Source organism: Aptenodytes forsteri, unplaced genomic scaffold (genome assembly GCF_000699145.1).
Source record: "Aptenodytes forsteri isolate BGI_AS27 unplaced genomic scaffold, ASM69914v1 Scaffold223, whole genome shotgun sequence".
Classification (NCBI taxonomy): Eukaryota; Metazoa; Chordata; class Aves; order Sphenisciformes; family Spheniscidae; genus Aptenodytes; species Aptenodytes forsteri.
The window spans coordinates 1,234,572-1,260,302 of record NW_008794742.1 but is presented as its reverse complement, the minus strand read 5'-3'; the positions used below and the strand labels follow the sequence as shown (position 1 = coordinate 1,260,302).

At 39.6% G+C, this 25,731-nt stretch overlaps 1 protein-coding gene across 1 annotated transcript in view; it reads right to left on the bottom strand.

Annotated features, from left to right (window-relative positions):
- Positions 1-25,731, bottom strand: part of TG (thyroglobulin) — a 169,753-nt gene that overhangs the window by 93,989 nt on the left and 50,033 nt on the right. The window contains exons 22-35 of the mRNA XM_009273984.2: positions 24,301-24,471; positions 20,603-20,725; positions 18,742-18,857; positions 17,995-18,103; positions 16,567-16,764; positions 14,622-14,789; positions 14,017-14,082; positions 13,228-13,308; positions 10,981-11,118; positions 9,675-9,848; positions 8,585-8,696; positions 7,962-8,041; positions 5,963-6,106; positions 3,191-3,256 (exon numbers count right to left, since the gene is read on the bottom strand). Of these exons, the coding sequence (XP_009272259.1) occupies positions 3,191-3,256; positions 5,963-6,106; positions 7,962-8,041; positions 8,585-8,696; positions 9,675-9,848; positions 10,981-11,118; positions 13,228-13,308; positions 14,017-14,082; positions 14,622-14,789; positions 16,567-16,764; positions 17,995-18,103; positions 18,742-18,857; positions 20,603-20,725; positions 24,301-24,471 (1,746 nt within the window). The remainder of the gene's footprint in view (positions 1-3,190; positions 3,257-5,962; positions 6,107-7,961; positions 8,042-8,584; positions 8,697-9,674; positions 9,849-10,980; positions 11,119-13,227; positions 13,309-14,016; positions 14,083-14,621; positions 14,790-16,566; positions 16,765-17,994; positions 18,104-18,741; positions 18,858-20,602; positions 20,726-24,300; positions 24,472-25,731) is intronic.

The following is a 25,731-nucleotide window of genomic DNA, read 5'->3' as shown; positions in this document are numbered from 1 at the left end:
TCAGGAACCTCCCCTATCACTGGAGCCTTTCAAAGGTAATTGAAAGTGGCCTCAGAATGACATCAACCAGCTCCCTGTGCACTCATGGGTGCATCCCATCAGGCCCCATGGGTTTGTATGTCCAGCTTGTTCCCTAACCTGATCCTCCACTGAGGATGTCTTCCTTGCTGCAGTCTTCCCCCCTGGTCTCAAGAGCCTGAAGGCTGGACTTACCAGTAAAGACTGAGGCAAAGAAGGCAACTCAGCCTTTTCCATATCCTTTGCCATCAGGTCTCCTGCCCCATTCAGCAGCAGACCCACATTTTCCCTACCCTTCCTTTTGCTGCCCATGTACTTGTGGAAACCCTTCTTGTTGAGGCTTTTTCTATTTTTCTATGGTCCTATGTGCCTCTACCCTCTCTATCAAGAAGAACAATGAGTAAAATAGGCAAAGCATCTACTTCCCACAAGACTGAAAATAAGTCTGCTAATCTGGGTTTCTTCACTATGTGTCAGGGCTGGAAACGCCACAGACTTGGAATGGAGTCAGCACCCTGACTGCAAATGGGAGGAAGCAAAGTGCTGGGCACTCTGTCCTGAGCATTGAAAATTGGTTAACTGGAAAATGAGGCAGTCAAATGTACTGTCTACTGAAACATAGGCCTTAATTGTGCTTCAGTAAACTCAGACTCTAGATTGGACATAACATTAACTTCACTATTTCACAGCCTTCTGGCAAAGTATTCAAATTTAAGTATCTTTCTGATCTTTTGATGGAAACTTTTATATATCTTTTTTTTATATATATATATATGCGCTTACATGCACACACACACACATATATACACACACACGACAGTGCCCTTTAAATAGTGACATTTTCTCACACTCACCATCTGGTTACCACACAGGAGTCACAGTAATGGTTTTTTTTCCCCATGTGCAAGCAATACCACAATGTAGCAAATTCAGTCACTGCTAGCTTTTCTATGATGCCCAACACTAAACCCATTAATCTTCTATAGCATATATTAATATAAGATATATAATCATAAAGGGTTTGGAAACAATGTTTATGAAAATTTTCCAAAATATCTGACAACGCAACAGAGATAGCAATCTGACCTAAATAACCAGGCTGGTAGTTTTAGTATCAAAATGAGGCAGAACATAAGAAGGACAGATAGTTCCCAGTTGCATTTTGAATGCATTGCTGCACACACTGGGGTTAGGGACCCAAAGAGTAGAGGATACTAGTGCTAATTTGATGTCCAGGCTCGTTGCACTCTGTTATTCAGTGACTTCTCCTGACTGCTGTCCTCAGGACAACCGCTCTAATCCAGAATCCTGCCTCTTCGTGGAAGGCTCTGCTCACTTGGGTGGTTAACCAGACCTTTGCAAACCAAAGACTTCCCTAGCTGCTCTGCTTTTGGAAAGACGACCTGGAAATGGGTGTTGATAGATCAAGATTGTTACAAAGGGTAAGATGAGCACCTCGCTTGCTGTGGCTAAGTTCTGGGCAGTTTTTAGAGTAGAAAGCAAATGAGATAGAAAGGCCTAATTTCCTTAAGTGCTGCTTAGGTCACTATTTTCCTAGATTTAAGCAAGCAAGAAAAACATAAAAGGAACATGGCAAAAGTATTACTAAGCTTCACACTGGGAGGAAGAAAGTTTTAGTAAAGCGGTTTTCTACATCCCATGGGAAAAACAGTTTGCAAAGGAGTTGAATTGCCCAACCTACACATTACCCCACTAGCTCTTCAAAGCATTTCACACAAAAAATATTTCTGCTTACCTATAAAGATAGGAGTTTTCCTTCTATTACATTAAAACAATCATTAAAAAAGCACAAATTCTACTAATAAATACAAATAGTCTGAACATGATCATGACTGGTGGTCATAGATATGATGACAAAACAGTCAATAATAAATTCTGAACTCAATATTGGAAATTCTTTGCAAATATTAACCAATTCCTGCAAGCCCAGTTGCATGTGGTTTAAGGAAAGACAGACACAGACAGACAAAAAAATTTGCTCAGATCAAACAGAAAATCAAGGGCAGAAATGGATGAGATTTCTCAATTTCAGTCTAATCTGAGGGTTAATTTGAGTTGTCTAATGACTAGTCAACCTGCTTCCTTTCCGTTACACACAGCATTTAGCAGATATGCTGTGTATTTCTGGAAAGGACACATCAGGGAAGCCTGTAGCTGTTGACAATTTGCATATATTTTTAGGGGGCAATAGACACAAAGCCCTGAAAGACAGCAGTTAAGTTTCGTTTATTAAGAGGATCCACCCACTTTTAAAATAACGCATGTGAGTACCGCAAGATTCATTTACTGAAAGACTGAAATAAATTTTCTTCCCGATACAAAAAAGATGGTGTCATAGCAAGTTACAGCATCTCTTCAAAAGTGGGACCCAACACACACCTCAAATACTACATTTTTTGTGATCCAGTTCTGAATAATCTTTGAGATAATATTCCCACCCTTGCAGGAAACCACAAACAAGGACCAAAGGCAGTACAGTTTATCATCCTTCTACACCAATTATAAAGTGGTATAATTTCCTGAGGAATTGCCCCTTTCATCATCTTGCTTTTTAGACATAAAGCTTTAAAGGGAAAACTAGATTTGCTAAATTTGACTTGGCATCTCTATTGCAATTGTATCTATTTGAACACTCGTCACTCCTCGCATTCAGCATTACTGACAACAACTGCAGGTGATTTGTTTAATCATCTGACATTCATTGCCATCCTGGCAAGCACCAGATGCTACAAGAAAGGCGCTAGAAACCCCACAACAGTGGACAATAATGTAATAAACAGCTTTTCAGGAGGCTACCCTTGCCAGAGCTTTTCTTCATTGGTCACTGCACTAAAATATGAAGTTATATCCATTGAAAGCGATGTGACATCCACACTTATAAATGATAAATTTCTTCACCAATCCTGCCAAATATTTTGCCTCAGTGACCTCTTGTGGCAGTGAGTTTGAGAGATATTAGGCCAGCATTGTGGATGACAACAATTCTTCTGTTTAAATGATACACAATTAATAAAAATGAGTAAACCCCTGAATTGGTAACCTCCTGGGGAACACAACCATTTCATTATAGTGTGATCTTTTAGCAATACATACAAAATAGAGGATGCTTCCTTTTTTTTTTTTTTTTTGCTTAATACATAAATACACTTACCACTTTCTGGCCTGAGAGGTAAACTAACAGGCGGACACACGTTAGGCATGGTGTTCTTCAAGTCAGCTAAAAGTGGAAAAAAACAAAACAGTTGAAAAAAATTACACTCGAAGGTTTAAAATGTAATCAACACCTCAATATTTCCAGCATTACTTCTGGGATCTGAATGTTGCATCTTCTCACCACAAACACCAAGAGTAAGGATGCAAAGCTGCTTTGCTACCTAACACTTTTGGGCTTGTACATGAAACCAGACTTCCCTAAATTTCTGTATTTATAAACATTCCTACAAAGATTTTTCAAAGCGCAGTTATTTATGAACAACTCATTTCAGTAGTTCTGTGTTTTTTTCCATGCCCCTCTCTGTATTTGGTTTTCTGCATCACAGGAGACATGAGATTTTCTCTGCTTCCTGATTAGCAAACTGGAATTTCTCAAAAGGAGAATTAGGAACAAGTCAGTTTCCAGCAGGAAGCTTTTCAAATTAAAATTCAAATAATCATTCATACTTTCCACACAAGAAACTTATTTGCTAACATTTCTCCTAAAATTTAGTAATTTTAAATAACAAATAAGAAGTTTCCCCTGTGCATATTTTGTAAAACACTTCAGCTAATCAAATCAGTTATAAATTCTTTACTAAGACAAAATAAACCTCCATTTTAAAGCTGAAGACAGATCAGATTTCCTGTTGCTTCTTCCACTTTGTACTGCCCATGCATGTAACCAATAGATATTTCTTCAAACTCAGGAGTTTTACCATTCACATTGACAGGAGTGAAGAATTGGGGCTATCCAGAACTCTCTTTAAAATGCTACTATATTTTCCTCATTGACTGAGCTGCAACCATGACTATGCATGAAGTTAAATTGCTAAAGAGCAGAGCTGTGTGGTCAAACAGCTCACACGTCAACATATTATGAAATGCAGAGACACAAGTACCTTCCTACAGCAGAAGACTGTGGACTAAAATGAAAGAACCTGCTTCATGCTAACGTCCCACTGTCTACAGTAAATTCCTCCTTCAGATTTCACTCATTTTCCCTTTTAGCCTCAGAGCTTTCTTGTTCCTCTTCCTGTTTCCCAGACCCCCAACACACCAGTACAACTGATACAAATTTTTGTCTGTAAATATCTCTATTTACATAAACATCTGTGTCTTGCTGTGTGTTATGGTGGAAACACACCTGACACTTCCTCACTACATAAGGAAACGTCACCATGTCTCCTAACACTCCCCACTATGCATACACCCCAGGCTCCTCCTCATCATCCCTCTGTCCGTGAAGCGAGCAACATCCTTTATTTTTAGTTGGTTCTTTGTCAACAGGACGAAAAACAATTCCAAGAAGTGGAAGTGTATCTACACCTCCGCCATCTCCTCTTCACTTTGCATTTCTACCATTCTTCATTCTTACCCCTGGTTGCCTCTCAGCTCTGCCAGCCCATAGGCTCCTGCTGTTGTCTACTTTATCAGGGCTGTTGTTCCCTTCCTCTCAGTGCTAGACCCTCAGCCCATCCCTCCCCAAGCCCACACTTAGGGTCTGGGAAACCCTATAAGCTCCCGTGGTGCCCCCTCAACTCCGTGCTGTGTCCCCTCTTTAACAAGGGTTGCCCCACTGGGGGACTAAACGGATGGTTTAGTGGGCAGAGTGCCAGCGTAGGACTTGGAAAAGCTCAGGATCAAGTTCATATTTAGACACTTCCAGTGTCTAAACACTTCCAGGGTTTTCTTTAAGTTTACCAACACTGTAAAATGCAGCGTATTGCCAGGATATCTGATTTAACTTTACACAACTTTAACTGGGTTATCCTTATATCACATGCACTGGACAGTATATATCCACACTTCATGCCTCCCCTCTCCACTCAGATATCAGTCTTTCTCTACTCTGCAAGAACTAAGGGAGTTTAAAAGCAGGAAAAAGTACTCCTTATTCAATTTTTTTCCCTGATTCTGTCAACTTCGCCAGACCTGCCCCCGTGGGGCCTCATTGCTCTCAGTGGAGTTCAATAAGGTTCTGCCCGTGTAGACTCAATAACGGGCTATCCTTCCATAAAGGGGGATACAGTCAGTCAGGCAATTGTTTTCCTTATTGTTTCAGTTATGTTAAACCAAAGCTTAACAAAGTAGAACTAGACACATCCAAAAGGAGTGTGACAAATTACAAACCCATTGAAATTTTTCAACAAAGTAATGGAGCCTTTATTTCGCTATGGAAAAGAAAATTCACTTTGACCAGGACTGGTTTTGATTCCTCTTAGGAAATAACCTAACCTCTCATAACTTCTCTTCTGTTTAAACACGTGATGTCTTCTTACTGCTTGAAGAATACAGTGCTACCTTGGCCCTTTCTTAACCAAAACAGCCAAAAGTGCATTTTAAATTCCGTAACAAAACCAAACCTTTTGAAGTCATGCATCCACACACACCGTTAAACCATAAGCCAAGCAGTGAGAAACAAAGAATGATGTCCTGACCAGGACTGTGCAGTGGGACAAAATATATTTGGATTCTGACATTGGCCACAAGTCTCCCAATCTAAGAAATTAAATTATACCCCTTTGAAGTATTTCTATTCCTTTTCTGTTAAAATGGAGATTAAATTGCACCTTTCTTTCCCTAGCACATACTTGTCTGCCTCATCTATTTTTGATCCTTGCAAATTGGTCCTCCATCTGAAAGTTGAAGTTTCTACACATTGAAGCTAAATAATAAGCTTCAATGGGCAGAAACCAGTCGGAAAGGCCATGCGCCCTGCATCACTTACCAGGCTTTTGATACCAGCCAAATGGGTGTATTCTGACTTCAGCATCTGGTGAACTACAATTTGAAACTTGCCAAGCACTTCTTGTTTCCTCAGCACACATCTGGATTCCTAGGCTGTTCAGAGTCAGGCACACGATCTTTCCACCTGCCAGGGAAATACATGGTTATAGAAATGATGAGGAAAATTTTCCTCTTCTAGACAGTATTTTGAGGAAAGTGAATACAGCGCGGTTCCACTGAGTGTTAAAAGGAATTCCACTGACAGAAATACCTAAGGAAGGAAATACCTAAAATGGGCCAAGTTTTACTGCTGATGAAAATAGTGTTGAAAAATCACAATGAATTCAATGTGAGGGAGGGTGGGTACCGACATTATAACCCATTAAGGTCACTAGGAGTATTTCCACTCAGCAAAGATCGGAACCTCTTTGCGCAAGCAGTCCTTTCTGGTTAATGTAATCCTGGAAATTAAAAATCTGCATGTATGTTGAAACACAGCCCCTACTTACATCAAGATAAAAATTCTGCCTTTCAAAGACCTAGTGTGAATATTTCTGTACCTGAAAAAAAATGGAGGGTTTGAAACAGAGCTAGCAGTTTCATTGAAGATTTATCCTAGCTCGTGTTAAAATCACTACTGAAAGTTCTCTTGACTATATGAATGCCAGGACTGGATGTCTGAAATGTCACAGATAATAAATATTAATCAGATAACCTAAGAGGTGCCAGTTTTGCATGTTCAGTGCTTTAAAATCCTTAACTGATTTTAGAACTATTTAAAGAAGCTGAAAGTCATATTCAGTTAAGACTTCAAATTTCACATGGCCATATGGAGGTATGAAAACTGTCAACTATTTTTGATTTGTGCAGTAATTCCAATCTAAACTATATTGGATTAATTTTCCAAGCTACTCATTTTTGACTGAGTGAACATTTTGTCTGCTCAACAAAAAAGGGAATTAAAAATATGTATTTCTGAAGTGTTCCAAATTCCCAAATGAATTGTAAAAACAGCACATCCTAATGACCTCAGGGAGAGTTGATTAGCACATGACACTTGCAGAAACAAGGTTAGCCATTTTAGTGGCCTAAATCTGAATTTGGAATAAAATATTAAAAACTATTTCATTGACTTTGACCTGGACAGCATCCAATTTTAAACACCTACTAAAGACTTCCTTTTAAACAGAGCACTTCTTTTACAGCCAGTGGAGAGAAATACGTCCAGAATAGGATTCAGTCAACCAAAGCTCTTAATGACCCCATAGCTGTGTCTATACATCTCTCTGCTGACTATAGAGGGAGTATAGGGGGACAATGCCCCTTAACTTAGCCATCTCAGGTGAGTAAAATATGTTTGTTTGACTTTCTAATGGCTTTCAAGTCACGCATACTTTTAAAGATCTGATTTCCTCAGACTAACAGAAATCCTACTTGAGATGTCTTAAGTAGCTAGATAGGCAACCTCTATCCCCAACCAATCTTCCTCAAGTAGAAGACTAAAATTTGGGAGCAGAAAAGTTCAGACATCCAAGAAAGCCAAAAGGCTAAGCTGCCCCAAAGTATCCACGGACATTATGTGCTTAACATGCATTTAATTTCAGTAATATTTAGCTTTCTAAGTTCCTTATGCTTTAAGAAATGAAACAACATTAAAAAAAAAAAAATTACAAAAAGAAGTCAACCAACATTTTGGAAGAGGTGTTGATGAATGAGAAGTAACAGTTCCCTGGAGTTTTATCAGTTTGAATTTCATGCTGTTGGAACTGCAGCCTCTTAAGGACTCATTCTCATGAAGTTTTCTTAATAATTTCTCAGATGTGGAGCATGTCATTGGGCTGAACTTCTAGAAATTATTATGGTTACTCAAAAAGGTGCTAGAGAGAGTTGCACAAGATCTGCAAGGGCTTTTAAAGTGCCCTTCACAGCAAAGAAGTTGTAAAGTTTGGAATAATGAAGGGAGACAAATTATTTTAAAAATAAAAATAGCAAAAAAATACCTGATAGCTGGGAGTCATTAAAAAAGCCAAATCCCGTGCAACAAGGGTCAGCATCACACCAACGCTCACACTCAAAGAAGCTGGGAAAGGAAAAACACCATTACTCTTAGTATCATTAATAACTGCCTGTGTCATGGAGAAGGGAAGAGAGGATATTGCATAGGGGAGAGACACTGAGAACCTGTAGAGATGCCTTTCACGATAAGACTGCTTCATGGTTCTTCATACTGCATAGACGCTTTGATACTTTTTCCATTTGTAGATGAAATTACCTTTGATCAGACTACATCTAATAATTTAGATTATTATTTTGATATCTGCCCTAAAAATATCAGCCTAAATTAATTTGGTGTATTATTGCCAAGAGATTTAACTGACAAACCAGCAATTTAATAGCAGTATAAGTAATAATTCACAAATATATAATTACTAATTATATACATTATTATTTATAACAATTATAAATTTCCTTTCATTCATGTGCTATTTTTTCTTTTTAAATATTCTCAAATAATGCTGTTCTTGGATCAATATGTCTGATCCCCTTTGTCTGCATAACAGGGCCTTGGAATTCCAGGCACGGTTAGACTTCTGGTAAAAACAAAGGAACAGTCATGTCCTACCCATCTGAAACAGCTTTACTGCTCATGTCAGTCTTATTCCTCACTGAGATCCCCGTTACTTTCTGGAATGGTACACGTGTGTAAAAGCTCTTCACAGAACTTTTTAGAGTGACTGGAAGGAAAAAGAAAAACAAAATTGGAAAAATCATCTGAACCTTGTAATTTACATATACTGGTCAAGTAATCACATGGTAAGGGTAAAGTTTATGTTTCTATGCTACAATTGTCTTGATCGATTAAAAGATAATTTTACATTACCACAGTAAACTTTTGATGGTTAAGCCTGAAGATGAACAAAAATCCAACAAGTGAAGGCTCTAAAAGCTGAGCAAAGTACATTGCCAAGGAAAGGCTTCCAGCCCAGGGCTTCTGTTTCTGAGACCTGTATTGACATTAGTCCTTCTGCAAGGTCCAAAAACTTGGGGGCAACTCTAGCATGGAAGACTCCAGTGTGCTCATGCATTATTCAACCTGTGCTGCACTTTGGGCTCCCCAAAAAGATACTATTTAATAGTTAAGTTCAGTGGACCTTTACATTTTTCACAGCAAAACTATAGGTTCCTGTACAGTGATAACAGGTTTGTTTGTCCAGCTTCCTCACATGACCCCTATGAGAAAATCATTGAACTTCCCAAGCATTCAAAGAGCAGAGGTTAAAATCCACGTCTCTAACTCTGGATTTGCTAAAGATAAAAAAAATATTACACTCAATGACTTTCAATTTTTGCATTGCTTAACTACCATGAAAATTTTAATGGTAGAAAATGGGATTGGTGACATCCCAATGACATTCCCATTTCACCCACATTATAAAAAGATCTGAGACCTGTTATACAAGATATTTGAGCTACCCTTGGCCTCTCTGAATTGGGAATAACTGAGGTGGAGAGTGGAACTCACGGTTAATATCTTTCCATTCTGAACTGAAAATGAAAAACCATACCCAGAACAGCCTGACCTTCCCTTGCACCATCATGTCCCAGGACTCATTCATACATTCAAACTTTTTATCTCAGAATCAAGAGCCAAAACACTAGCTTGCATTACCAGGCTTAAAGCACACATTATGCATCCAAATCCCAACACTTGCCTATTTTACGATACAATGTCTGTGGTTGCCAGGGTAGCACGGTTCGACAGTTTTCTGGTATTTGATCGATGCTGCCATCACAAATCTGTGCCTCTGGATAGAGGGTGCACACAGAGTATTTGTCTGCAGCGTTTTGAAGATCTGCCATTCGACAAAACTCATCTTGCGCACAACCTAGGAAGCAAAGTCACCAAGAGTTACACACACATGAAGGTTTCTTCCCCTCTCTATTCCTCTTCATGTCTTCAGAGCACTTAAAGCTGTCCGTCAGCAAACAACTAAAACTGAGAATTTCAATATTATCCTACTACAGTGCAAGAGAAACAGGGACAGATTCTGTTTCTAGTGACACTGAAAAGCAGGTTTACCTGGAGAGCACAGAAAAGGAGCTACACCACAGTTAATTGGAAAGAGACATTCCCCAGCTGTGACAAGCATTACCCTAGTGTATTGGTGTCACTCTAACATTGTGATTCATAAAGATATCTCTCTCTTTCTTTTTAGTAAATTTAACATACAAACTGCATAACCATAAAAGAACTCTGCATCAGTTGTGGGTCTCTTACTTTAAAGAATAAAAAGGACAATAAAGTCTACAATGTCTTAGAAAGTTTTTGAAAAAAATATTTCTGAAGTGTTCATACACCGCACAAAAATATAAACAACTTTTCTAGAATCAACTGTTCAAGCCATTTGCTTGTAGCAATTTGCATTGAAATTTGCCCCAGGGTAATAATGCACCTTCAGAAAAGAAACAAAGCTGTCAAACCCATTTCTTAATTACTGTGGCAATGGCTTCTGTAAATATATATGTCAATGCTTAATTTTAAACAGGCATAGCTCTACTGACCTCTTACAGTGATGTTTGTGCACTGTTTAGTACTCTTGGTTCTGCCTTCCCGGTAGTTAGAGCTAGAAACTCTTCTCCACTTATTGCAGCAACATATACTTTATCATTAACCCCAAATATCTGTATTTTACCTTCTTCTTTTACCACTATGTCATCTATCCATTTGGAGGGGTACATTTCAAGAACGGCAGAGTATTGCCTAAGCTGTATCTTCTACTTCTCTTGCCCGTAACAGGGATACCCTGATGATGAATGGTGGGTACCCTTTCTGCCACAGCAAACAAGATTGTAAGGAAGAAACAGGTGGCCCCATTAGCAACTTCCATGAAAATTTTGTGGGTTTTCCCCGAAAAATCTCTAAGTCCAGAGTTTCTACTCATCATCATTATAACACCTATTAAAAGATTTTAATTAATTATTATGCCCTACAGAATAACAGTCTCCAAGAGGTCTTACGTGTGAGACACCAAAGCACAGCTTCCTCTGCTGAGTACTTCTGCCTGAAGACCCAGTACTGCTGGTAAGAGAGAGAAGAGTTCTGGTCACTTCGTATCCGGCTGTTGTCCATTAGGTAGAAAAGATCCTTTGTGGAATCTGAGATTCAAACAAACAAACAAACAAACTGCTCAAACCCACAAAAAACTTAACTATAATCTGGAATAAATTAAATTTATTTATATACAAAATTCTGCCTTTCACGGTAAAACAGCTGCAACCATTTTGTAGGGCTAGCATACACCACAGGCTGCTTTTAATAACAGAATTGTCCACCCACAGTTATTGATGCTTGTGTAGGCAATGCCTCCTCACCGAGCTGCACTGAACCACATAGCACTGTTAGATTATTTCCACCACCCAAAAACTAGATGAAAATCACAGCTCCTAGAAATAAGAAGGTTCTCTCTACTCTGTCATGCAACACATCATCCTAACAGTGAAGTATGATGCCTCAGAGGATGTTTACAATATCTCAATCAATCTAGTTTTATTAATCCAAAATACAGCAGTATCCTTATATTCCCTTGAGAAGCTTTTACACCTCTCAGTGTTAAAAAGTTTTCTTAACAAGCTTAACACTTATTTCAGTCATTTAACCTTATTTCTCCTAGCTTATGCTCCCACAGACCACATTAAAGAACTCCTTTCTGACACCTGCCTGTGATCTTTAGACGTGTACACAATGCTTTATATCTTGTGAGCTCCCTCTGAAACAATCAATCACAGCTATTTCAGGCTGTTTTCAAATTAATCCCTTTAAATAAGTATCCAATATTGAAAGAAATGGACACTCTTCACCGATGTCTTACAGATTTCTTCATAAACACCTTTTTATTTATCAAATGCCATCAGCAGGTCTCATCCCCAGTTGAGATGGGGATGAATCTCCAACATTGTGAGAGATTCTATTATTTAATCTTACTTGCATTGAAACAGCCAGACAAAAATGAAAATAGAAAGTAAAAACATGCTGATGATTGCAGCTGAAATGCTGGGAGTGCACAATAGCTTTGAATTTTCAGTCAGAAAATAGAAAAGATATGTTACCATGTGCTTTAAGAATGATCATCAAGTAATAAAAGCTCTGTAGACATTTTTCCAGATGTATCCATAACTTTTTTACGAAGGTGACTTATAAGTCTTGTTACCTCTCAAGACTTAACTTCAACCTTCAGTTTCTCTTGTGTCATGACTAAGACTGAGGGATGGAGGAAGAAACTGCATTCCTTGCATAACTTCAGGTTTTAGTGATATCATCAGCCGCAGCAAGGTAAATGGAGAACCCTGAGGGCTGCACCCATGCCTTGGCAGGTAAACGCAAAAGAATTTCACCCAATATATTAAATGCATTTTTTTCTCATTTTTAAGTCTAGACTTTAAAATACCACTAATTGTATAGGAGCACCACTAGGTAAATGGGCATTTTAGTTTACCTTTCTTTCAAATTACATTAGCAAAATCAGCAATTCACTTCATGTTAAGATTTTACATGTATTAAATCACGTGCTCAGGTATTCATCAAGGCTCCTCAGCAAAGATTACAGTTCATTAGAGATGAACCAAAGTGCTCTCAACAGGCTCCACTGCTCTCTTTCTCCTAAGATTATGGTGCTGAAGGCCCAAAGGAAATCTAGTAACTTAATACAAATGATTTTGGATATATAAATGACTGTATAATGAAGAGCAGACCCTGGAATAACAAAGGAGCTAGAGAACTTCACAGGTGCCTCACTTTCATCATGCATGGAAGAAACACTTGTGATTGCAGTTTCATCCTGAGTTCCTCTAAGCATCATATTTACAGTCATATTGTCAGTAACAGTAAAAATGCCCAGGCACCCAGGCTAAGGATTTGATTCCTGGGTTTATGCGAATTTTTTTCTCAGCCACATAATATTTCCTGGGTCTTTACAGTTCAGTAAGTCTGAAAGAACAAGCTTTCACAGAACATTTTAACACTTTCATTTCCAGCCTGGCCTGGGAAGGTAAAAAACAGAAAGACAGGAGGGCATTCCAGGAGGCTCACATTTTTAACACCTTTCTCAAAACCTGTATCGTATTCCTTACCTAAGAGAAATTCTCTGGATTTCACAATACCTACATCATTATGATACATATATGGCAATATATGATATTTTCTGGTTAAATTCTGCACCTCCCTCTGCTATCTTCTGCTACCTCCTCTGTCTGCCCTTACTATGATACCTGATAACGTTAGATCATTCTCTGTCTTCAAAGCAGTAGCATCGCACTCTGAGGTTTTAGTCCGGGTGACCATATCGGAGCCTGGAATGCAACAGGAATTAAAGAGCATAGTAATTCCCTTTTTCTTTCTTCCACAAGACAAGATCATCTTTAGTTCCCTCAATTTAGCAAATATTTTAAAGTGCACTGTTTAGGAAAATTCCTTAGGTAGTTCCACCAACTAATGAATCAAAAACGAGTAAAACCATCTTCGTATAACTCTGGGAAAAACCTAAACCAAAACACGCTGTTTGGAGGATAAAAGCAAATGCCATATCCACAATCACTATGCATTCGGCATCAGTGCTCTGGAGGCTGTGTGCATTTATAAAGCGGTATCACAAATCTTTTGTGCAGGTCCTGCTACGTAAGTTGCGGCATTCAGAAAGTAAAATTGCAAAAACAACACATACATAGTTATCATGCTAATAAAAGTAACCCATCTAGTTACATATAATGTGCCAAATTATGATGGTACCTGGTCATTGATGGGACAAAGACAAGTGTCTCCATGATACCATTTTTCACCAGTATTAAAAGTTATAAAGCATATTCTCAGACACAAGAATTTACCCAAATTTTATGAAACTGACAGTAGCAGCATTACTCCAGATTACATCCGCCCCTGCCAGAAGACTTTCAAGTAACGTCTCAATTTGGACGGTATAAAATAAAGGGAGAATGACACTTCCGTTATAGAACACACAGTTCACCATAAGCTTTTATAACAACTTCTGTGAGATAACTCACCTCTCCACAGATAAACTTGCTGAAAGGTAGTAAAATTTCTTTCTGCCTCTTCTGCCAACTTAGAAGCTAATAAAGGAAAAAGTTTGTTAGAATAGCTGCTCAAATTAAACAGCTAGTATTGAAATGCTCAGAAATTGCATTAAAAACACATCACTAGACTATGCATTACCTTATTTACAAGACACTAAGGAAGAAGGACCCAGGTGCCCTGGGTCCAGGATGCCAGGTCTTTACTCTATTTTCCATCATTGCTTTTTCTGTGCAGCTCTGGGCATCTATCTTTTTGCATTTGCTCCAGAGTTTACCTTTCTTTCAGATTATTGGCTTGAATCTGCCTAAATTAAATATTGGAAGTATTACAGGGTAACATACTAAAACCAACACATTCTTGACTTTCATTAATATTCGCATAGTAAAGTGTGAGAAGTCCATGTATCTATCAATGCATCCAATTAGGGAGTTCTTATTCTCTTGTGATTGTACAGATATGCATTTACTTGAGAAAGTAAAGTACACTGAAGTACCAGCACAGGCTGGTGAAAAAGGCAGAGTCTACAGAAGAATTAAAGAAAAGTAATGTAAATTGAAAGAATTCATTGACATACTTCCACTGAACACTTGTCCTCCCAGGTTGAAGGAAAACATCTTCTCTTTTTCATCATAGCTCACACCTTTACATATCCCATCTATGGCAGATGTTGGTGTTGGACTCCAGCCATTTGCATTGCAGATCAGCACGTCTGGGTAGCTCATCAAACTACACAAAATGGTACCTAGGTTCAGGCAAAGAGAGTGTTGCATCACTCCAATAATGCTTTGCACCTACACAGAGCTTTTCACCCAAGCATCCCAATACTTCCTCTAAATGCCAATTGAACCTGTGTCACTGAGAGAGATACCCTTCAGTATTGCTACCCAAAAAAAAAAAAAAAAAAAGAAAATCAGAGCCATACGTTCAAATTGGAGTACTAAGGTTAGCTATTCATACCTAAAACAAACATTTGTAGCCTGCTTTTCAGAGATTTCGAGCACATACTATAACCACCTCATAAAATACTACTATTATCTGATAATACCCAACAGTGTTCTCAGTACTTTATAGCACCATGAAGACATATTCAATCCTTTGGCAGTCTTACAATCTCAGGCTCTGAACCAAGAAAGCACTTATATTTTTACTGGGATGGTTTTCTGGATTGGTGCCTGATTTCAGTCAGCCCAGGCCTGAGTCTCCCCCAGCATCGCGGTGTGAATCGGGGGGACCAGCACGTTTAAGGCCAGGTGTTCCGGTGTCAGTCTATTACCATAACGTCTAGACAATACTCAGCTCTTGCTTTATACTTGCTGTCACAGCTCAGGCATTTCTATGGTCTTACAATGCCCTCTCTGGCTTTTTTAATTTTTTTTTTTTTTATGGACTGGGTATACGAGAAATTGAATGTGCTACTTTTTTTTTTCTTTTTCCTAACAAAATGCTAGTCCAAGTAATGCATTTACCTGTATTATTGATCCAAATAGGTCACTCCAACTAAACAGCGGGCTCTACAACATTCACCTTCTCCACACTCCCTTCTAAGCTCACAAGTGCGGGGAACCCAAAAATTTGATTGTAAATACCAAGAGAAATAGACTTTACAAGATTACCTAGAATATTTTGATGCAAAAAATATGAGATGCCAAAACAGAAGATAAATTTCCTGGAAACATTTGCTTGACAACTTCCACAGAGAAAGTTTTCTCAAATCCAGGATCAGTTTCCACTCAAAACTAGAGAAGTGCTTGCCACATAGCGGCCAGTAGCACATGCCTGGATTTGGAAGAGCCCATCTTTAAAAGTTTGAGACATTTCAGTTAGAACTTCACATTTCCTATAGGAAATGCACCTCCAACAGGAAAGTTGATCCCATGTGAGCTTGAAAAGAAACTACAGAAAGCAGGCACTGACATTAAGTGCTTAAATTTGCTGGCAGAAATCTGGGCTCTGCCTAGGTCCCACCTCTGCCAGACTCTGCCCATCCCACTCCCACTTGCTCTCCCAGCTAGACACCCAGACTTAGGAGATTATAGCATTCCTGCATGCAATAACATAACATAATGCCCTGTTTGGCATCCTCTTTTCCTGTTCCAAAAAGGGAGTTGATTTACATTTGCACTACAAGCACTCTGGAGGCACCATCTTAATTCCGCCATCAGCTGAAAGGCACCAACTTCTGGCAACTGAGCTGTGTTACTTAAGGAGAGAGGCTGTTTCAGAATGATTTATCCCATCAGATGCAGATGTCTAAAGAAGGTCAAAAGAATTATCCTTTCAGAATGTCCGTTTCTCTCCAAGAGCAGCTTGCCACCTTGGGTCTTTATCTCTACTGCTCCAGGCCAAGTCTTGGGCATTACTCAAATTCTGCCTACACTGAAAAATGTCAGCGATGTAGAGGCAAGCTGCTGACACTCTGGTATGACACAGAGGCAGGTATACTGTGTCCAAAAAAGAGTTCTGCCCAGCTAGCGTTGGTTTTCTACTGCAGAATTTTTTATTTTGCAATTAGACAATACCTCCATCAAGTGCAATCTGACTCAAGATGAAGCCATCACAGCAAGAGTCCCTGCTGCAAGTCTGCCGACAGAAGAGCTGAGCATCAGTCAGAGATGTGCTAGCTGCTGAGAGCGCCACGGAGCGATATACGCCAGAAAGCACATTTTGAAAACTGGTCCTTTCAAAGGTCTTGAGTCCAGATGAGTTAAATTCTTGTCCTGGGTATACAGAACAGGAAAGAAATGTTCAAAAGAGCTCAGGAGGAGACGGGATGCTTTCAGATTGCCTGCAGACTGGAACTGATTGAAAGTTTTATGATAAAAACTCAGCCTTAAAAGTCCTTTTCTGGACTTTGAGTTTCAGATGCAAGATAAGATCATCAAATGGTTTGGTGCAATTATACCTGGGTAGTTGGTCAGAATGTACTGCCAGGGTAGGAAAAACAGTCTACTGTACCAGCAAAGGGCTCCTAAATCAATGTACTCAGTAAGGTTGGTAATATTCCACTTTCAAGCACTACATCAATAACTCCCAGGTATAAATTAAACAAACTTATCTCGTTAAAAAAGTAAAATGCGCAATTTGGCCAGCATAACTGCATCTGCAATTAAGGCTTCTGCTGACTAGGCACATATATAAGAGGACGATTCTCATAATCCTGGATCTAATTAGCAATATCAACAGAAATCTAGAGTAGATCTGGTATCAACGAGATTACATTGATTACAAACAAGCTCAGGGGTCTTTTTTTAGGTGAGATTTAGCTCTTTATTTTTATTATTATTGATAAATGGCGACTCAGAGGTTTGGATAGAAGTAAAAAGAAACCAGTGACAGCAGAGAGTTTTGATTCAAACCCTGCAGCATTCTGCATTTGGTTGTCTTGTTTCAAATTTGGCATGAGGCTTAAAGTTGGACACATATTGGTTGGGACATGCAGTGGTGTCAATCACACTTAGGCCAAAAAAATGTGTCTTGTACATTTATCAGATCAGTTGAATCACTTTGGGATTTACTGGAGAGCAGGGTATTTCTCAGCTGGTATATCAGTAGGACAATTTACAGTCAAAATTAACATAAAATGTTAAATTATGTACAAGCTGGTCATTAATAACACCTTACATAGTCAAATAACAAACTTTAATAAAGAGAAATCATGGTACAACAGAATAGAATAGAATAGAGAATAATACCTTGGACAAATTTTGAGCTTTTGTGGGACTATCTGCCATCACAATGGCTTACAAAAGCTGTATTCCTAATTTCTAGGGAACAAGACATGAAGGGAAGATTTGCTGAGGTTTCCGGGCTATCACTAAATGTTAAGGTCTGAAATGTATTATGCCTCTTGAACAAAGATGCTCTCCCACATTTAGTCATGATCCTATATAGAACTAAAAGTTTGGGCACAGCAGTCTAACATTAGATGAGTGATTTGCATCTGGTACCTCTCTTCAAATAGACCATCACTGCATCTCCCTCTGGATTCCTGACATGAAGCAGGCAGCTGAGACGACCGATGCTAGTGGCAGCGGGGTTCCCCAAAACACCTTGCACCTGAGACAGAAAACAGGCATGCACAATAAATACAACCTAATTGTTTTCCTCTCCTAAACACCATTTTCCTTATTCAGAAAGTCAGGGGGAGGAATTAGCACACACGGTTTATAACCACCGCCGCTCCATGTGGCCCAGCGTGGACAGTTTTTATTCTATCAAACAGATCTCTACTCTTCAGTGCCACTTTCCTGTGTTTAAAAGTAGTGAATAGGAAGCTGTTACAGTGCTAAAGAGCACTCTATTCAAACCCTGGACCAGAGGAAGGGACTGAGAAATGATGACTGTTTCAGATGACTTGATTACCGACCTGGAAACTTCTAGTTTGGACTATCCAGATGAACCCCCGTTTTCAAGTTAACCTGATTTCCAGACTGCGGGAGCTCAGCATGTTTTTAGAACAAAAGTGCTGAAGTCCTGCGCAATGTTTCAACCAGACACTGAGGCATTCAGAAGTCAGTTTTGGGAAGATTTGGGTGTAGCTTCTTTACCAACCTGCAGGAATTTATTACTGCCATAGTGAAGAGCAATGTCCAAGGGATCAGGTAACAGCTTGCCTTTCTTCTGTGATGCCTTCTACTTACATTGAACCTACAGTATTATGATAAACACATATTTTTAAATATGATCATTTTTACCGATCCAGAGGTGGTGCAGTTGAAGTTGACTTCAGCAGCGCTGTATAATTCACACAGAACTTCAGCACCAGCAGGAGTTACGGTGGCAAAACCACATGCTTCTTCCCTCTCACAGCCTGAAAAACAGACAAGAAACCTTAGGTTTCCTAGCACTTCATGTGCAAAATTTCTGCTACAAATTACACTGTTCACTGGTTTACTGTCATTTACCTGGTTTTTCATACCTTTATCAGACTGCAAACCCATGAATTTCATTAGCCAGATGAACTTTACTATTCAACTATTCCAGTAGACAGGTTTTTAAATTAACTTAAATTAATGCAAAAAGTTGTTTGGACGTTCATCACCTGATGATACAAACAGCTGAGATAGGTCTAACCACCCACCCAAATATTTAATGTCTGCTGGATACTTTTGTCTGAGGCAAAATTTCATCTCCTGTTCTAGGAGCAGAACTGTGGGAGCAAGTTAGTGGTGAGCGTGCAAGAGCAGAAAGATCTTCAGCCACTCCTAAGTCTGGAGGGGGATGGCTGCTTGCTCACTTACACTGGCCAGGTGATTGCTGCAGAGGCAGCTGGCATGACTGAAGAATTTGACGTTTCCCTCCTTCCTATCACTCCAGTATTTGTCACAACCTGTTTGCCATGGAGTTACTGTATCAGGCAGATGTGATATGCTGGCAAAGTGGTTCAATGTTTCCAAATGTTGTTAGTATAAAATCAACCAGCTTATAACAAAACATCAACAGAAATGTAAGCTAAGCTGTCTGACTTTGTTGGGAAGCAGAGAGGGAAGGGTTAACTCCTACTCTTCAGTGAGCACCTCAACAGTAATATTTTGTAGTAGTGTTGCCATTTGACAGTGGATGTGAAAATACAGGCTATGTGCACTGAATCAGATCGCTTGTCAAAGGGGCATCTCTTCCCCCCTAAGTTCATTCCCATGGTCCTCTCAGCTCAGTGCCTTGCTTTTGAAGGTCTCCAGTTTCAGAGGAAGGTGCAAGAAACGTTGCAGTGTACAGCTAGGGGATGATCTGGTGCAGGACAATCATTCTAGTAACACATATAAGGCTTCATGGATTCATCTCTTAGCATGAGATGACTGTTCCAGCTAGACCAGGGTATGTGACACAAAGTCACTGACTTTGTCCGACTTTGTCTAACCTACAAACAGGCCACTTGTGTTATTGCTGCCAGGGTGTTTTTATTTTGAACGTAACCCCTCTGCCTCTCTTCACAAGTCTGAGCATTAGGAGACACAAGGTAAGGCATTGATTCAAAGCACCCTGAAAGCAGTGCAGTGATTCGCCTTGATTTTAGATGACTTTGAATCAATATAAACCACCAAACATGATGTAGCCAGATGTAAAATAGCATATATGCTGTAAGGCTCGGCAGAGGAATATCTCTGCACTCCTTATAATATCCTTCTGATGTAAGCAAGGATAATTATTGCTCTTTTATGTGTCAATCAGGTAATCTGGGAGAGGTGAAAGCTTGGTTTTCACATGTCCTGAACACCTAATCCTTCTTTTGTCTGCGCACCTGAAAAGTCTGATGAATGTTTCCTGGTCTGAATCTCAGCTCTCATCCATATTGCAAACTATACCAACTGGTATTAAAGTCAGATGACTTGTCTAACATGGTACATAATGTCAGAAGACTTATTTCTGAAAGAAAGACCAATCTCTTCCCTGAACCAATGTCAACAAAAGTTGTAAATATCTTGCAGTGAGTTGGTGCTGAACTGCAAAACATATAGTTCACCTAGGAACTTAACCATAAGCTCATCATATGAAAAGATTATTATTTTCCATGATGATTAGTGTTGTCTCTACAGATTTTCTGAGAGTTTTCCTCACCTGAAATGCACTGAAAAGCTGGACTTTGCAGGTCTTCCCCAAGTGACTGAGACTGAAGAATTTGATCTGCTTCTGACCCATAAATCAGTCTGGAGGCAGGAACTCTCTCAAATTTTCTGAGCACTAAAAAAAAAAAACAAACCCAACCAGATACTATCATCAGTTCCCATGCTGCAGAGAGACAAAGAGACTTTAGGTAGAAATAAAAATTCACAAATTCTGTAGGGAAAAAGGTTTGCTTATTAAATGATGTACCATAACTCCACAGATAATGCAGGAGACAGCTGGACTGAGGATATAATTTCTATTCTGGAAAAAAAAAAAAAGTGTCACAAGACCTTTTAAAAACAGTCAGCCAGGAGTGGGCTGAGAGTTTATTTTCAAGTGAGACTTCTCTTCCAGCAGCAGACTGGCGATCTCCCATTACTTGTTCATGGCGCAGAACCAACTATTGAGTCAAGGGGGGAACCAACTTTCTGCAAAACAGCCACTGAAACAAAAGCCAGGTCCAACAGAACTTGGCTAAAAAGGAAATCTGGGAGACCTATTACTTGTGTATAGGAGCACACCACCACTGATCTCCACTGACTTCAGGCTCAGGGATCTATCCAAGGTATGTCCTGCACGCTCCTTTTTGCCTCCTTCATTCAACCTTTAACTCCTGTTAAAGGACTGTCACTTTACTTACCAAACCCTTTTATCTACTCTCTCTGAATTGGACCCACTGTACCTGAGTGTAAGGACGTGTGACAAGCAGCACTGTTCACAAACGGGGAAAAGCTCGTAGGGTCTAGAGATGCAAAACCCAAAGGTCACTAAATGAGACGAGGAATCCAATTTAAGCTCCAGAAGGTCTGGCCCTGGCTGTGCCCTGAAGAAGATTGTGTCTTCTGTGAAGTCTAGTGAAGGGACACACAGTGGCACCACCACTACCCTGCTCAGGTTGCTACTATCGGTATTACAAAGGTTTTTCGGTACAGTGTGTCCACCAGCTGATATACTAATATCTTTCAGTGAGCACAGTATATTAAGGAGAAGGGAAGAACATGGTGACTTAGCATCACCCCTGTGTTGACCAGACTTGTCCTCTAAATGCCCCAAATTAATGCAAAACTCTGGCTCATTGCAGCCAATGCCTGGCCTAGACCTAAAAGAGCTAAGCAGCAGGAGCTCTGGTCTGATCTCAGCCCATGGGAAATGTCTGCATGTGGAAAAGCTGGAGGCTCAGCCCTTCTCTCCCTTGCACACATGGGCACAGAGTTCCAACAGGAGGATCCCGGGCCTCTGTCCCTGAAACGTCTGGATAAACCACAAAATAAAAGTCAGGGATAAGTTCTTAAAACAATCATTTGTACTCTTACAGCAAAACAGTCAGGACTAAATCAGAAGCAAATGTCCACTGTTGTCAGGGCTGAGTCAGCAGGTGTTTTTGATAAAACCATCATTTCTGCTCAGAAAAAACACGAGGGCTAGCCAAACACTTAACACACAAAAAAATCCTCTCACTCTGGCTTGGCTGGGGAGAGGGATGAATGATGGTGTAAACAGAGGTGGAAGTTTTTTCCTTCCTAGAAATACAGGACACCAAAATATAAGCATTAGCTTAATTCTGCACTAAACTGAATTCCTTCTACATCTGCAACTTGCAGTGATGCCTGGTTAAAAACAGAATTCACGTATTTTCATAAAACTGAAAAGAAGCAGTGTTTTTATGTTGTTTGCAATTGTTTGCTGCCCTCATTTCTAATGCAAAATTCAAAATTAAAAAATGACATTTTTAAATGCTTTTCTTCTTTTCTGATTTTTTTTTCCTAATTCTGGCTTCATCCCACCCCTCAATTTTCTCTGCAATAATGTGGGAGAAAAGTAGAAAAGAGATAGATAGTGTAACAAAACACTAAACTGAAAACATTGCAAAATTAATAGAAAACCTGCCTGTTTTTAATTCTTGAATTTTGTTTTTTAATATAAAGAAACGTAAAAAAATTTTGTTCATAAAGCGACTTTGTAAAAAAAAAAAAAAAAGTACAATGAAAAATATTCTACCGGCTCACATTTTCAAGAACTTGTTAGTTCACATTGCCCCCTTCTCAATAGTAATATAACTACTCAACCATTTCACAGGCTTAGTCCGTAGCAGAAATTCTCCTTCATCTTGTGTTACTAGAGAGTAAAGCTCTAGATCCCAACCCTGTTATTGCAATAAATGTTAAATGTGGCTTAAAATATAACAAGAGAGAGAACAATAAGAATGAGCATGGGTTGTTACAGCTTGTTACTGTACATTCATAAAAGGAAATTCTTCCTCCCACTGCAGCCTCAAAAAACAAAGAACAGTTGGTTTATTGACCCTGCCCAATTGCCAGCCTCCTGTCAAAGCAAGATCGGTCTTCAGACCCTGCTGCCTTGTTGCATGCTGAATTCAGTTAAGGGAAGTAGAGGGGCAGGAAAAAAGTAAAAATAGAGATAATCAGTTTCACTTTATACAATGCTTTCTGGGAACGCAGCATGATCTATAGAAGAAAAAAAAGAAATTAAATTAGCCTGTAAATTATTAAAAAAAAACCAACCAGACTTCTTGGGTGTTCCTTGTTGTTGTTTTTTTAAACCTTAAATTGTCAACACTTATAACTATTTATTTGTAGTGAAATCTTCTAGCATGATCCACAAAAATGTGCACAGATATCTACAACTGCTCTGTCCTGGACAGAGTCAGAAATACTTACGCAGGAGGGCTCAAAGTAAGTAACAGGAGAATTAAGCTGCTGTGAGTCCTCAGAGCTTGCATGCCCAGAGAAACATCCCGATTACCCCGTGACTGAGAGCAACAGAGGCTAACACCTCGTGTTCATAACTACAGTCCGTCTCCGAGTATGCTCAGAGAAAAAAATAGCTATTTTCATTGAAGATAGTTTTGCAACCCCTTCACAAACGAGGGCTTTCATTTCACACTCCTTCCACAGATGACACTTGTCATAAGACATTTTCTAATTCAGAGCACACCATGACATCAGTTTCTAAACTGAATATTCCATTAAATTCGATACCAATCGTATGCTGAGTAATAAAAACTTCTGGGAAACTATTTTTGGGCAAGGCAAAAGCTTTGGGGCTGAGAAGCATAATTAGACCTTACTGCAGGCAGTTTGGGGACTGTTTGATGAATGACTTTTTTTTCAAATTACTCATCCTTGAGAACTGACATTTCACAACTGTGTTCAAGCAGGAGTAAGTTCCCCCAGCTTGCAAGGATATGTTCACCAAGTCAGATACCATACAGCAGGAGCCCAGAGAGTGACGTTATGCTGCGGCTGTGAGGTCATTGCCAAACACAGTCTATTTCACATGAATGCACTGATGAGTGATAATTTTACAAAGAAATTCATCATTCTGCTTCTTTCCCATTAGCCCTCTCATTATTCTTCTGGATTTCTAAGCAGAGAGCAGGAGATCAGCATACATCAAAAGCTGTCAGCCATCTGAGGGTGCGAGAAACCTGCTTCTCTCTCTTCCCTTACAGGAAATTACTTCTCCAATGTAGTCAAGAAATGCAAAATTAAGGAGGAATGTGGCTTAAGGCAGAGGCCACAACTACGGGAAAGTGAATCCCCATAAGCTGTGGAGTGATGAGCTTTTTCATAAGGAGGTTTCACTTATGTGGGGTCAAAACATATCCAAAATATTCTTCTGACACTTACCTAGGCACTGGTAGTCTGTAAGGAGATCGTCTGTTTCAGTCCAGTCCAGGGCTGCTCCAAAGCTATCAACACAGAAGGATTTCTTAGTGTCAGGGTCTTGCTGGAAAGGTCTATACTGGCCATCTTCATCACACTGCAGACCCTGCTCATTGCTTTGACAGTACGTGATACCTGTTACAAGTAAACAAGAAAGAAAAAAAAGGTACTTTGATAATGCTGTCACTGGGTTTCACAGACTGGTTCTGGTTGGACGGGACCTCTGGAGGTCACCTGGTCCAACCCCCCTGCTCAAGCAGGGCCACCTTGAGCTGGTTGCCCAGGACCATGTCCAGATGGCTTTTGAACATCTTCAAGGTTGGAGACTCCACGACCTCCCTGGGCAACCTGTGCCAGTGCTTAGTCACCCTCACAGTAAAAAAGTGTTTGCTGATGTTCAGAGGGAACCTCCCGTGTTTTGGTTTGTGCCCATTGCCTCTGGTCCTGTCAATGCAGTAGGACATTTCAATGCTGTAGGACAAAAGTGCTCTAAGTACAGCAGAGACTTCACTGAAAATTAATGTATAACTTGCATTGTGTTTCATGCTCTGCAACATGGTAATCTCACTGCTTTGTTGTTACTGCAATTCATATTCCAAACATTTTTAGGATTCTCTGCCATGGATCAGACCTCATTTATGCCAAGTACTGTAAAGCAAAGAAGTACAGAGAAGGAACTGTATTTTCCTACAGGTTTGTTCAGTACCTACTGCAATGGAACCATGAAATATTATGAACCACGGCACAAGAGCCATCACATCAATTTGCTATTTGTTGCCCCCCCCTTTTTTTTAATTCTCCCTTTCAATGGGAAAGAAAAGGTCTTTGCACTCTATTCTTAAAGAATGAAGAGCTTTGACTTTAGTTAGCAGCATTTTCCCCAACTACTTAATATTTTTAATGATTTAGAAATCTTTAGAAACCAGGTATCTGGGCTCCACAGAGAAAGAAATGTGGAAAATTGACCAACATCGAAGGCAGCAGCAGAGAATCCCAGGTGGACTAAGCCTGACAGGTTAACCACCTCAATGCCCTCCTTCTGAGATACTACTGAAGCAAGCGAGGTTTATCTGTGTATGAAGAAACCACCAGAATTTAGTCTGACATATCAAAATGTGGCAACATCAGCATTGTTTCAATTCAATGCACCGAGCCAGGAGCTAAGGTAATTTAGGAAATGCTTCTCATGCCTCTCAGCCATCCTTGCCACAGAGGCACAACCTCTGGGAGGACAAAAAGGTAAGCAGTATAGAGAAGAACACTTCAGCCCCCCAATTTTCCTGTGCTGTGTTTGTGAGTCAATACTTTCCTTTTTTTACCTGGCAGTTAATTCAGCAAACTCTTCAGACTGTATAAGGAGACAGCAGAGAGAGAGAGACAGAAAGACAGAAGGGG